This window comes from Alosa sapidissima, chromosome 8 (assembly GCF_018492685.1).
Source record: "Alosa sapidissima isolate fAloSap1 chromosome 8, fAloSap1.pri, whole genome shotgun sequence".
Classification (NCBI taxonomy): domain Eukaryota; kingdom Metazoa; phylum Chordata; class Actinopteri; order Clupeiformes; family Clupeidae; genus Alosa; species Alosa sapidissima.
In genome coordinates, this window is record NC_055964.1 from 30,030,260 (window position 1) to 30,045,169 (window position 14,910).

The 14,910-nt window shown below is 44.8% G+C and overlaps 2 protein-coding genes and 1 long non-coding RNA gene across 3 annotated transcripts in view; 2 read left to right on the forward strand and 1 right to left on the reverse strand.

The window, feature by feature from the left end:
- LOC121714945 (tripartite motif-containing protein 16-like) overlaps nucleotides 1–14,910 on the forward strand; it is a 1,397,702-nt gene that overhangs the window by 816,620 nt on the left and 566,172 nt on the right. The gene's annotated exons all lie outside the window — the stretch shown is intronic.
- LOC121714958 (tripartite motif-containing protein 16-like) overlaps nucleotides 9,032–14,910 on the reverse strand; it is a 6,887-nt gene continuing 1,008 nt past the window's right edge. Inside the window, exons 2-6 of the mRNA XM_042100225.1 lie at nucleotides 14,154–14,249; nucleotides 13,401–13,634; nucleotides 12,928–13,084; nucleotides 10,835–10,891; nucleotides 9,032–10,205 (exon numbers count right to left, since the gene is read on the reverse strand). Of these exons, the coding sequence (XP_041956159.1) occupies nucleotides 9,688–10,205; nucleotides 10,835–10,891; nucleotides 12,928–13,084; nucleotides 13,401–13,634; nucleotides 14,154–14,249 (1,062 nt within the window). The 3' untranslated portion in view covers nucleotides 9,032–9,687. The remainder of the gene's footprint in view (nucleotides 10,206–10,834; nucleotides 10,892–12,927; nucleotides 13,085–13,400; nucleotides 13,635–14,153; nucleotides 14,250–14,910) is intronic.
- LOC121715004 lies at nucleotides 12,301–12,582 on the forward strand. The gene is made up of 2 exons (XR_006033505.1): nucleotides 12,301–12,346; nucleotides 12,449–12,582. It is a non-coding gene; the product is annotated as an uncharacterized LOC121715004 (long non-coding RNA).

Consider the following 14,910-nt stretch of genomic DNA (forward strand, 5'->3'; position numbering starts at 1 on the left):
TATTTAAGGTTATCATTTCCTCTTCAGACTCTAAGAGTCACTCCAAATTGTGCACTGAGCAAACAGAAACGCATCAGTGCTGTGTAGGCAGAGTGTGATGGAGTTGTCTCTCTCTCTCTTTGTGTGTGTGTGTGTGTGTGTGTGTGTGTGTGTGTGTGTATTTGCAGTAAGATGGTGCTATGTAGGCAGCATGTGATTTGTCTTAGACCTGCCAAGCCACTCCCCCATCTTGACGGACATGGAAGAGGGAGAGTTCAGCCAACGCATTGCCAGTCAGGCCCACAATGTTCAAGGTAGACGCCGCCTGGGCGCTGCCCACAAACATTTTATCATCCATCTAAGCCTCCTGCTCACGTCTGGGCAGAACAGGTCGCGCGGCCGTGTCCAGCTGCAGCTGAGTAGTCAGCATGGGCTCCAGAGATGTGTGTGTGTGTGTGTGTGTGTTTCAGCATGGGCTCCAGAGATGTGTGTGTGTGTGTGTTTCAGCATGGGCTCCAGAGATGTGTGTGTGTTTCAGCATGGGCTCCAGAGATGTGTGTGTGTGTGTGTTTCAGCATGGGCTCCAGAGATATGTGTGTGTGTGTGTTTCAGCATGGGCTCCAGAGATGTGTGTGTGTGTCAGCTGGCTGTCTACTCGAGGTGCTCCATTCACAAATCCTTCCATCCAGCCTGCAACGGCTCTGCAGGGGGAGGAAACGAACTGCTGGGAGGGAGGCTTTGGCTGGGGCCGTCCAGGAACTCTGCACAAACTCCTGGAAGAGCGGAAACACAGATGGTGTTGAGGAGCCTTCGCATAAGATCCAAACTCCTGCAAGAGCGGAAACACTTGGGCCACCACTGATGGTGTTGAGGGGCCTTCGCATAAGCTCCAAACTCCTGCAAGAGCGGAAACACTTGGGCCACCACTGATGGTGTTGAGGGGCCTTCGCATAAGATCCAAACTCCTGCAAGAGCGGAAACACTTGGGCCACCACTGACGGTGTTGAGGAGCGAGCCTTCGCATAAGATCCAAACTCCTGGAAGAGCGGAAACACTTGGGCCACCACTGATGGTGTTGAGGGGCCTTCGCATAAGCTCCAAACTCCATTGGCTTGTGTGGGTCACTGGCCGGCTGGGGAGTAGCTTAGGGCAGCTGTAGACCGGATGGCCGCCAACTCCAAAGCCGCTGGGTAATCCTCCTTCAGCTGTAGACCAGAGTGGATGGCCACCAACTCCAAAACCACTGGGTAATCCTCCTTCAGCTTCGGTGGATCCCAGTCTGGCAGCGTAGAGAGAGGAGAGTGTCACTCGACCTCCAGCACGTCAGCCTCCTTTAGAGGCTTCCTCCAGTACCTCACTGAGCGCCTGCTCCAGAGGGACTTCAGCATCAAAGTGCGCAGCCACCTCCCGTCTGTCTAGAAGGGAGAGAGCTGCACTCATCCCGCAGCCTGGCTGGGGGAGCCAGCGTGTTTCGCTCCAGGGCAGATGGAGCACTGGACATGCAGGTCCAAAATCCAACCAGGGCAAGCTGTACATTTCCTCACCGGGACCACCGGGGCGGTGGCTGGAGAATTCCTGGCGACTTCCATTCTTCTTCTTCCTATGCGACTTTCTTCATCAAAGCTGAAGTTTTTAAGGGAGCCGAGAGAGTTCCATTATCAGCATCATAGTTGGCCCCACAAGACTTCCGTTTTAACATTCCATATGTTATCTTAATGCAGAGGAAGTAGATTGGGGCCCAAATAGAATGTTCAAGCATTGTTTTTGTTTTTATTGTTGAAAGGGTCTATAGGGTAGTCCCCTCCGGAGGGGGCGGAGTATGCAAATTCTTCACAAAGGCTCCAGCGCAGCAAGGGATTGGGACTAGCGGATTGGCTGTACTAGGCTGTAAATTTGTTCTCAGAGGCTGCCACCATGTTGAGTACTTAATCCAGACGCCACCATGTTGAGCACTTAACCCAGACACCACTGTGTTGAGCACTTAACCCAGACGCCACCATGTTGAGCACTTAACCCAGACACCTCCATGTTGAGCACTTAACCCAGACGCCACCATGTTGAGTACTTAACCCAGACACCACCATGTTGACCACAGTACTTAACCCAGACGCTCACCATGTTGAGCGCTTAACCCAGATGTCACCATGTTGAGCACTTAACCCAGACGTCTCCATGTTGAGCATAGTACTTAACCCAGACACCACCATGTTGAGCACAGTACTTAACCCATTTTGTTTGTGTGCGCATGCACAATCGGTAATACGTAATCTGCCAATTCAGATCAGATATCAATCTGTCCACTTGGTTGTGCTTAATTTAAAAAGTAACATGTTAACTTGTCTCTCTGTGTGTGTGTGTGTGTGTGTGTGTGTGTGTGTGTGTGTGTCTATGTGTGTGTGTGGCTCAATGGCGTTTTATGCCCCCAACGTCGTCTTCCAGGCAGCGCTACCACCGCTGACTTAAAGGCACCTAATCCTAAACTTAACCCCCTAACCCTAACCTTAATTTATGCCTAACCCTACTGCCTCCCAGGTAGCGCTGCCTTGAAGACAATGTTGGGGGCATAAAACACCAAGAAATGTGTGTGTGTGTGTGTGTGTGTGTGTGTGTGTGTGTGGTTTGTGTGTGTGTGTGTGTGTGTGTGTGTATGTGTGTGTGTGTGTGTGTGTGATGTGTTCCCAGTGAGGTGTCTCTTGTCATGATTGAGGAGAGCAGGACCTTAGTCGCCTGCAGAGTCTGTTGCAGGAGGCCATTCAGGAAACAGAGCAGGACCTGCAGGTAGGTCCACATGTAGAAACAAATAAACATTCTTCTGAAAGAGGCATAACGGACAACACATTTAATCATGTTCTCCTTCTGTCTGCTGCTCTGTGTGTGTGTGTGTGTGTGTCTTGTGTGTCTGTGTCTCCTGTTCCATCAGATGATGAGGGAACGGGAGTGGCTGAAAGATGACAATCCCCATACTCTCTGATTCAGATTGTGTGTGTGTGTGTGTGTGTGTGCGCATGTGTGCGAGAGAGAGACAGAGAGAGAGAGAGAGACAGAGAGATAAGACAGAGAGAGAGAGATAAGGAGAATGTACTAACCAACAATCCATGGATCTCTAATGCCACCTAGTTGAGACAAAGCGCCAGTGTGTCTGCTGCCCCCTGTAGGCCACAAGTGCTGCTCCTGAACTCAGAAAGTTGGGGTCATTGGCGGAGCGAGGGGGTGGCTTCGGGGGCTCAAGCCCTGAATCTTTTTTTTTGTATGTGTTTTCAATTTCCAACGATTCTAATTTCTAATTTAACTTCCCCTTGGTTTCTCTATAAATGTTACAAAATGTAGGCTACTATTACTGAGCAAATAGGCTATCCCTTATTTTCAAAGCCCAATATTGACAGATAATCTGATTACCCACACGATGAGTTTAGGCAATGCCACAGCCGAGATGTAGCGGTTTACATCATAAACCTGGCAGGAAAGTTCAGAGCGGCGCAGTCAGTTTAAACAGCAAGCGGTAAGAAAAACTATTGTCAAGACATTAGGCAATTAGGCTACTGTACCCCGGAATACAAAAATAAACGTTTGAAAAAACAAAGTTTGTTGTACTGTATTCATAGTCTCAATGAGCGAATCAGTAGACCTGTTGTCAGTTGAGTTCGTTCAATTCATTTATTGTAGGCTAGTAGCCTAGGCAAATATGAAACGGAGATGTAACGTGGCTACCGGCGGGATTTTGAATTTGCATGTTTCATGCATTTTAGGGCAAACAATACCATGAGATTGATGTGTTCTCCATTTGAGTAACGTAGCCTAATCAATTGCGGACGTGCACAGACAGCTCAGACACAGAGCGCATAGGCCTATAGGCTACTTTCACTTTCTAGAGTGCGCATTAATTACGTAAAAGATGCTTCATACCAAAACAACGATCAAACATTATCAAATGTATCATGGCGTGTTGTCGCAAAGACTCCAATTAGAAAATCGAAACCAAAATCATGTAAGTGTAAGTGTTCTCTCATTGACGCCTGTAGGCCTATAAGGAAAATGCAATTTCAGTTTGTAAAAGGTAGGCCTATCCCCCCCCTCCCCAACTGAATTAGTCCCCCTATGTGAAGCACTGAAGGGGAGAATTCCTCCCATTTTGAAAAATGAACTTTAAGCCCTGAATTAAACTTAGCTTCATGTATTCCATTGAACATTATAACAAGTGGGTTCACAATGTGTGGGGCTGTGCTAAACCTGACCATAAGGCTACTTTTGCCAGAGTTCAAAGTAAAAATGTATTGAGACAAGGTAGCATCCCATCAGGGTTATCTTAGCATAGTATACTAGCCTATAATATACAAACTATAACTCATAAAAAACGCTTAATTAACTAAGTGCCTGCTGATCAGATAGGCTATGCCTATAGACCCCTCTTGAAAGACCCAAAGTGCCAGTCAGATATATCTTGAGTCTGACATTTTTAAAGTCTCAATGTGTCCATTAGTCTACACAGAATTCACTAGAAGTCATTATTTAAGGGGTTATTTTTCAAAATTTTGCATGCCCCCGGACCCCCCTAGCCTTCCGGTGTGTGACACTGGGCTAAGCCCCCAATGTTTAAAATGTCTGGCTCCGCCCCTGGTTGGGGTCACAATATTTGGGGGTCGCGTGCTGAAAAGTTGTTTGGTAACCCCTAGTCTACATGTAGATCACCACAGCAGCACTAGAGAGGACCCTCACCTCCCTGGCTATGGTGGGTGGTGGTGGTGGTTTTGGTCACCTGCTTCCTGCCCAGCAACGTGGCCCAACTGCTTATCTGGGTTAGGGTGTGGTCACACAGGATGAGCAAAGCCGTGGAGGTGGTAAGTGCGGTTTTCCACAGCACACTGACCCTCACCTACCTCAACAGCATGCTGGACCCTCACCTACCTCAACAGCATGCTGGACCCTCACCTACCTCAACAGCATGCTGGACCCTCACCTACCTCAACAGCATGCTGGACCCTCACCTACCTCAACAGCACACTGGACCCTCACCTACCTCAACATCAACTGGACCCTCACCTACCTCAACATCAACTGGACCCTCACCTACCTCAACAGCACACTGGACCCTCACCTACCTCATCAACTGGACCCTCACCTACCTCAACATCAACTGGACCCTCACCTACCTCAACATCAGCTGGACCCTCACCTACCTCAACATCAACTGGACCCTCACCTACCTCAACAGCATGCTGGACCCTCACCTACCTCAACATCAACTGGACCCTCATCTACCTCAACATCAACTGGACCCTCACCTACCTCCACATCAACTGGACCCTCACCTACCTCAACATCAACTGGACCCTCACCTACCTCAACAGCACACTGGACCCTCACCTACCTCCACATCAACTGGACCCTCACCTACCTCCACATCAACTGGACCCTCACCTACCTCCACATCAACTGGACCCTCACCTACCTCCACATCAACTGGACCCTCACCTACCTCCACATCAACTGGACCCTCACCTACCTCCACATCAACTGGACCCTCACCTACCTCAACATCAACTGGACCCTCACCTACCTCCACATCAACTGGACCCTCACCTACCTCCACATCAACTGGACCCTCACCTACCTCCACATCAACTGGACCCTCACCTACCTCCACATCAACTGGACCCTGTGGTCTACTACTGTACGTCTACTTCCAGGTGTGCAGACGGCTGGTGTGACTTGGGATGGTGGACAAAAAAGGAGGTGCACAATATTTATTTGGACATTATTGTTTATCAGTTATTCCATATGAAAGACATTTGAATTAATGATTAAAAACATGTAGATTATTTGATGTCACCGGAACATGCCCTGACTCATGGATAGCAAATTTCATCATAGCAAGTTTCATCACTGACACAGTGAATTGCAGTAAAATGCCAATAACGTATTTGTACTTATGTGCATGAAGACAATCCCAATATTGGTAATGTGTACATCTACAGTAATAATCACTTTTCATTATGTAGGCTACCTTGCAAGGAAAGGCACCTGCCTGAAATTCACTTTTTTCCCCCACCACCCTGTCTTTACAACTTTATTTTTAATTCATATAATGGTTGAATAAAAATAGCAACTTTATTTTTATTCATATAAAGGACAATTTTATAAAATGGTTTTAAAAAGTAAGGTTGAAGGAGCTCCGAGTGCCCTTATCCCGGTTCACAAGATGAAAACAAAACTAAACAAAATGAAGCATATGATTAAATGTAATAAAGAGTGACAAGCCATAGCATAGAGACAGGGAGGTACACAGACAGACAGACAGAACAGACAGACACCAGTGAGGTGTCTCTTGTCATGATTGAGGAGAGCAGGACCTTAGTCGCCTGCAGAGTCTGTTGCAGGAGGCCATTCAGGAAACAGAGCAGGACCTGCAGGTAGGTCCACATGTAGAAACAAATAAACATTCTTCTGAAAGAGGCACAACGGACAACACATTTAATCATGTTCGCCTTCTGTCTGCTGCTCTGTGTGTGTGTGTTGTGTGTCTGTGTCTCCTGTTCCATCAGATGATGAGGGAATGGGAGTGGCTGAAAGATGACAATCCCCATACTCTCTGATTCAGATTGTGTGTGTGTGTGTGTGTGTGCGCATGTGTGCGAGAGAGAGACAGAGAGAGAGAGAGAGACAGAGAGAGAGATAAGGAGAATGTACTAACCAACAATCCATGGATCTCTAGTGCCACCTAGTTGAGACAAAGCACCAATGTGGCTGCTGCCCCCTGTAGGCCACTGGTGGAAGTGCTGCTCCTGCACCTCATCTCTCGGACCCCTTTTACTTGTTTTAAAAATGTTTTCATTTTTAAAATGTGTGTTTGGCCATCTCATCACAAGTGGACAACGTTAATACAAGTGTGAGCAAAGACCAACGTTAAAGTTGACTGATATTTAGCAGACACTTTTATCCAAAGCGACACACACTTGCAGTGGCGGGTTGGGGATTTATGTTAAGCTCACAGACTCACAATGTGATTGGCCTGACTAGAGTTTGGTTTTTCCAGCTTGCAAGCCAATGGCCAATTGCTGGACGACCCTGGCTGCAAATCACATTTGCTGCAGCTAGGGAGTCTAGATTTCTAGGCTACTTGCCAAGGTGATCTGAGAGCCATTTGAGGTTGGCAACTCCCTAAATCTGACCAGAAGTGGTCAGTAACATCTCAGAATGTACGCCTCAGAAACGGCCCTTTATTCTTATCTATTGCTGTAAAAATATATGCCAATGTAAATGCAATTAGTTAATTTGACTAAAAGTGTAATGCATTCAAATGTGGACCACTCCTTTCATATGCTATAAGGATATGTTTTCTTTAAATGCATGTCTCTGTGAGGCAGAAAGAGTTTTTTTTTTTTTTAATAAAGGATTATAGGGGATTTAAATGCAAGGAAATGGATGGAAGTTTTGATATATATTTTGGATGTACCATGTTTTGTTTTTTATTTTCTTCCTCCTTCTGATATATTATTGGAAAATAACTCAGGTGTCTGTGGGCTGTTAAATGATTGTGATGTGTCTGTTAGTAGAATGATGTAAAATAATTGTTATGAGTAATGTGATTCTACACACTGTGATGTCACGAGAGGCTGCGTTCTGGAGGGGCGCTACATTCCCCTGAGATGGCTGCAGTCACGGACAGCTTTGGCTCCATCTGCTCAAACACACAATATCCCAACACACCTGAGACCGATCAGGGCCTGATGAGCTGAAGGGCTTTTTAAGGCCCAGAGACACAGTTGGTGTCAGAGTGGGTTTTGGGAGACAAGCTCCAAGTTGTGCTCACAGAGGAACTACAGACCGTCGAAGTGGCACTTTCCACTGGAATACTTACTGCCGGATTGGCCACGGGCTGCGGCGCTGACTAAAGTAAGGCTGAAGACCGCTTTCCAAAGAAGATATTTACCTGAGGGAATGGGACTATGATTTCACGTTTGAAGAGACATTGTTTAAGTTTTGACTGTTGAAAGATCAACCGTATCCTTAGTTACCCTTTTGAACTTGGTATACCTTTTTGTTAATTCCCAAGAACTTTATTAAAAACCTTCCTTGTATTATACCATTGTGTCCTTGCACTGCTGAACTGTCCCGCTGAGAGCCGTGTAGCCTCTCATGATGTCACAACACCTAGTGTGATGAATGATGTCTTCATTACATGTTTTTCATATAGAGTGTCATTGAATGGAACCATTAGCCTGGTTTCTCTGCCAGGCTTGACCACCTGACCATGATGCCATCTCAGACAGACTAACACCAGATCCAACTGCATGTGATGTGAGTGAGCGTTAGCAACTAAATCGGTTTCATTACATTGTGTTCAATGTGAAGGTCCTAACTGTACACAACGTGCTGCAGTGCAGTGTGATGCAACCGTCTCTGTTATTTCTGTCACTCATGTTGCTCTGCTATTTTGAATGAGAAATATGATTCAGTAGAAGGGCTTATTTAACAGATTCAGTGTGGACAGAGAGCATTCAATGCTACACAAGTCGCTCGCTCGGGTGCATTTAGGATTCCCTGTACACCTTCTTTAACCCACTGGAGATATGCCTCCCTGGATGCCTACTGGGAATGGGCCATTAAGCAATGCAGTTTAGGTCAAAATATCAAGAACACATAAGTCCTAGCCTAATAGATATGAATGTCCTTTAGAAAATAACATTTGCTAGAAAGTTACTTTCCCAAAAGAGTTCATGAATGTTATGAAATCTGCTATACAAGATAAATGACTTATGTGGGGGATATATCATTTATTTTCATATCACCTACACGTCTACCACCATCATCACAAAAGTTTAGATACACACATCAGCTTCATTGCACACATGCAGCACTCAGGGTGAGTCTTTGCTCTCCCACAGAACACAGATCATTTACATTTTCTGTTCAGAACCAGATTGTTCTAGTGTTCTGTTTAACAACATTCTATAGAGACGGTAGGGTACATTACCATAGACTGTATAAAATATACACTTGTACATTACCAAGGCTATATTCTCTTTTCTTTCTCATAGACTTGCATGCAAAATTGATTGTTTTCAAGAGGGTTTTATTGTTTCTCATCATATGATCTTTCTTGTTGTGATTCCCACATGTCCTATGATAAGCTAATTCAGTAAATTCAACAACTTGTAAGAAAGTGATCATGTGTTTTTTTTTTTTTTCAATTATTAATTTAGTTATTTAACATGTGAATTTATCAACAACAAAAAAAAACACCCCATCCCAAACCCAATACATATCACAAGGCAGTTGTTAATTATTTTTTTTCCATCAGACACGTGTCCGATCACAGAGGGACTAAAGGCCTGAAAACCTGGGGGAGGGGAAGGAGGGTTAGGGGGAGCAGGAGGGAGAGGAGATGGATTGTGGGAGAGGATCAGAGGGGGTGAAACACTGGGCTCATCAACACATTTCCCACCCAATAGTTTATATGTGGTGTGGTGACGTGTGTTCCAGCAGAGGTCCAGAGGTCCAGACGCTGTAATATCTGCTGGGGTCCAGAGATGAGGGAGTGGATTTGGTCTTGTTTTCCCCAAGAACAGAATCTCAAATTCTGGCTTATATGGTGGCTTATATGTGTGCTGATGAGATGGGATGTATTTATGGGTGTGTGTATGGATGTGATAACAGCTTCTATCTGTATCTGGGATCTTTACATTTCTGTCCTGCTGTATACGGTGTGGGTCACAACAGCTTCACTGGTGATCCAGTATATGCAAATCTAAACCCAGGGTAGAGTGTGTGAGTGAATGTGGTCTGGACTCTGTGCAGGAGGGTCATTGTGTCAGAGATGCTGTAGAAGGCCAGAGTTCCTGCCCTGTGATCCACATACACTCCTATTCTGGAGCTGGCCACTAGAGGGAGTTTAGTCTCTATATTATTGTGATAGAAACAGGAGCTGGAGCTGGAGAGGATGAGTATCCAGGACTGATCATTACCTCCAAACAAACACTCAACACCCCATCCTTTCCTGCTGATGCTTTTATATGAGACTGCTATATAAACCCACCCACTCCACTCCACCTCCCAGTAGCAGCGTCCAGACACACCCTCTCTACACAGCACCTGATTCCTCCCATCAAATCTTTCTGAATGATCAGGATATGACTGGAGCTCATCTCTGCACTCCACCCTCCTGTTGCCCTCAGACAGATGGAGGTGTCTGTCTGCTGTGTTTGGATCCAGTGTGAAGTGACAGGAGTCTGATGAAGGAGAAGAGAGAACAGGACACACTTAGACTTGTATTTGTGTATTAGAGTGTGTGTGTGTACGTGTATGCTGTGTGTGTGTGTGTGAGAGAGAGAGTGTGTGCATGTGTGTGATTCTGTACATTTTTGTATGAATGGCTGTGTGTATGTGTACATATGAGTGTGTTTCACTGGGTTTTTTTTCCAAAAGATTAAAAGAAAGTATGTGTGCTTCAGTGTGTATGTATGTGTGTGTGTTTTGTTTATATGATTTGTGTGTATGGTGTAGATTGGATTTATTTTTGAGATTTTTGTGTGTGTGTGTGTGTGTGTGTTATTTATATTTAAGATTTCTAGTGTCTCTATTCCAAACTTCGGTTGTGTGCAAGTGTACATGTAAGTGTTCACTGACTGCCTCTTTTCAAAAAGATTAAAAGTGTATGTGGTTATGTTTGTGAGTCTGTGTGTGTGTGTGTGTGTGTGTGTGTGTGTGCGTGTGTGTGTGTGTGTGTGTGTGTGCGTGTGTGCGCGTGTGTGTGTTTGCGAACGTGTGTGCGTGTGTTTGTGATTCCACAAATACTTTATCAATTAATGACTGTGTGTGTACATGTTTGTCTAAGTGTTTGTAGACGAGACCAACTTACACTTTAAGAACTCCTCTCTGGTTACTGGCTCAGTAAAAACAGCCTGGACATCAGACACTGAGAAAGAAAAAATGCATTAGAACTAACCAAACTTGAACCAAAGTGAAGATGGAGATGCACTCATTGAAGCATCACTGATCTTCATCAGGATGGGAAGAGCAGGTTCAGAAGACCTTCAGATGTGGGGGCTGCTGGTCTAGTGGTTTGGGATCTGGGCTTCCAAATGGAACACCTAAAGGTTGTGAGTTTGATCCCAGGGGCTGCGACCATTGTGCCTCTGAGCAGGACACCTAACCCCAAGTTGCTTCAGTAGTTCCTGTAGTTAGTTCACGGTGAGTCTCTCTGGATAAGAGTGCCAGCTAAATGACTATTCATTTTAATGTAATGTAACCATTTGAATCAATTCAAAACAAACTGCAGAGCAAATGGGTCGATTAAGTTGGTATATTACACACTGAATTACCAAAACTATCTGGGTACAAATAACACAAGTAAGCATTGGTAAGTCACTTTGCCTAATGAATCATCACACTGTTAGCTATGACCGACATGACCTGTAACAACACGATGTGTAATAACTTATAACTTATAACAGAAAAGGAGAAAAGGCTGCAGTTAACATAAATTTCAACATTGTATGCCAATTTGAACTTTCCTCCTGTTTGAATGAATATCTACTTAAGTCCTCAGCTACTGTATTTAAATCTTAAAGGCCTCCAACCTCCCACTGACAAGTAAATATGGAGATGCTCTCTTTCAAGAGTCCCTCATCTTCATTAGGAGGATAAAGGCATGTTTAGAGGACTTTCAGTTCTAACCCACATCAATCAGTTCTCAAAAGACAACTGCAGAAGTAATGGGTCTAACTCTGATCTCCATCAGCTTCTGCCTTTGTCTGTTTTTATGGGTAAATCTAAAGATCTAGTCAATAGATTCTAGTGTATTAGCTTTTTTCTCTTAAACCCTTCATAAAAGTCTTACAACATTTTTACCCATAATACATAAAGGGCCTTATTTTTTTAACTCTAACTCATGCCTCTAAGGTTTGGCGGCTGACAAAATGTTTGAAAGACAAATGGATTCAGTGAAACTATCATACATTTGCTAGACCCTAGATGTAAAGGCTGTTAGAATCAATCAGTAAACACTTACTGGATGGTGGCATATTCTCCTTACTGTCTGTTCTTCTGACTGGGAGTTCAAGATCAGTATCTGGGAACCAACACAGAGACACTCATTCTGTCACGAGCTCTCTCTCTGCCTGGTAACACACGCTGATTGAAGTCTGATGACCTCCACCTGTTCCTGCTCTGCTCTGCCTCACCCTCGTTACCTACCAGCTGCACTGCATTCACCACTCATCATGCCCTGTATATAAAGCCTTGCTTTTCAGTCCACACTTGTCAGATCGTCTGCAACCAGCACCAGTTACCTGCCTGTTTTGGAAAACGCCTCTGACTCTTTGCCTGTGATCCCGGACCCGCTCGACTACTTCTGTGTTCTCCAGCCCCGGTAATCTTGACCTGCCTTCCGTCCCTCTTCTACGAATACCGCCTAGTCCTTGACTGTACTGCTGCTTCGTTTCAATTGCTGTTGTGTGTGTGTTTCCCCCAGGACTTCCCGGATCATCCAGCTCCTGCCATCGCTGTTCGGCTACTGGGGGAACACACACACGCAGACTCTTGGAACTCCCGTACCCCCCTGAAACCCCCGTAACCCCCATCCCTTAAATAAACTTTTGAACGTGACGCTTTTGTGGTCCTCGTCCTGTTTGGTGTCTGACACATTCACCCAGGATCTACAGAACAAACAAACGCACATCTTGCTTTGCATATTCTATATTCTCTCTGTGCATCCTCTACCTCTTTGGGAAATGCTTGTTTTTATAATCTTTAGCAGGAATGTGGAAGGAAGTGTTATTTTGGGGATATAACTTAATGACAGACTTACATTGTAAAGACTGGATGATCTGGATATGTGTCACTGTTGAGAGGAACAGAAAATACAGTCAAAATGAATCCATAATTATTTGAACATAACAGTGCCTTGTAATAGTAGTTGATGCTTGGGTCCCTTCAAGATGTCTCTCCCACCTGCTGCAGATATCTTGGCTGCTCCCTGCTTGAAGATGCCATTGAGCTGCACCTTCACTGCGGAAACAGATTTCTTCACAGCTTCAAAAGAGAAACTTTCGCTGAATGTCATACTGGTTGAAACTGTTCTGCAAGGACCAGTGACTGACACAACATTCTGCAGAGAGAAACACACAGAAGGTGAGACAGGCCACCTGAATATTCTGTTTTTCCAAAGGTTGCTGAGATAATGGTACTAATCAGTTGGTTTAGTCCAGTAATATGTGTATGTTATATAAATACTGTACATACTGCATTTAAAGCAATATAATCTATTTTTTACCTCATCACACATCAAACAGCACACATACAGATGTTATTACACAGTGTTCATTTGGACATATGTCATATGTTGCACAGAAAAGTACAACTAAATAATCAGTCTTATCATTTACAAATTTCAGTTTCAGGAGGGCAGGTTAATGTTACAGTACCTTGAGGAAATGGATGTGATCCTCTGTGTGTGAAAGCTGCTCCAGCTCAGCATCTCTCCTCTTCAGCTCAGCAATCTCCTGCTCCAGTTGCTTCAGGAGTCCTTCAGCCCGACTCACCTCAGCCTTCTCCTGAGCTCTGATCAGCTGTGTCACTGCAGAGCGCCTTCTCTCAATGGAGCGGATCATCTCAGTGAAGATTCTCTCACTGTCCTCCACTGCTGTCTTTGTAGAGCTCTGTTAGGAGACACACAAAGAGGAGGGTCCATCTAAAGCAGCCCTCACTCAGCTCCTCCACACAGCCTGTTACCCACAGTGTGGCACAGAGGAACTGGAAAGTGACTCAGTTTTGCAGACTCCTCTTTGGCTGACTGGATGAGAGCCCTGACTGAGTGTAACCTGCGTTGTGTTGACCACGCGGCTCAGCCCTGCACTCGTACTGACTTGAACCTGCAACTTGCAGCACCTCAGAATGGGAGTCGAGCACGCTAACAAGTGTAAAACCCACAGGCTCTAGCATCTCTTGCTAGCGCGTCTCTTAAGGTGTTGGGAGGGAGGTTTACACACTGCACAGCTACGTACCAACTTGCTACCGTTAGATGAGCTCTGATATGGCCAGCTGCTGTCCTCTTCTCTGGCCAGTACAGCATTCTTGTTTGTCCCCAAGTTACCATTAGCTCAATGTTGATAACTGTGCCTAAGGAGAGCACCTGTTTGTTTATGCAGTTGAAAGGGTCTAGTTTTCTCAGTACTCACCTTGAGAGTATCCACAGCCTTCCTCAGCTCCAGCAGCTCCTTCTCTCTCTCCTGGAGTCTCTGCTGGAGTTTCCTCTTGGTTTCCTCCATCTCCTTCTAAATTACAGTTACAATACCAGACTACACGTTACTACATAGTGCTTACACTGTATAGTCAGTAATTTAATCCTCACATGAAATTTTGATTCATAAATGTAGTCATTAAGAAGCCTGTTTCTTTGGATCTGTGGAAACCACTGAGCAAGCAGTGCCTTTATTAGGAGAGATACCACGTATTTAGTAATGACCCCGACTGTGTTAATCTTTAATTGGCACAAAGGAGCAGATGGGATCAGTAATAACTGGGAGTTCAGCACATTATTCTGTGTAGCTCTGCTTCTGAAAGAAACATTTAATAAGTAATATAATTTCAGGCAATACACATGACTAGTTGTATGAATAAACATCTGAAGGAATAATAATATTTTTCATTGTATGTCTGATGTAAAATATTGTTATTAGCCTAATGATTAGAAAGGTTTTCCTCTCAAAAAGCACAATATGAACCCCTGGGGCTCCTTATAATAATAACCACTTGTGGGCTGGAAAACTGGGATCGTTGTGAAAAGTAGTGGAGCATTCTTTACAATGCTCCAAAATATGCAACCCGGCACCTTGCCAACAAAAAAGACATGAATCGTAAAAAAAACATAAATCAACCAACAGCAGGTTGACACATCAAATACTCTCCCAGACTCCCACACTGAGGGCAGAAAAG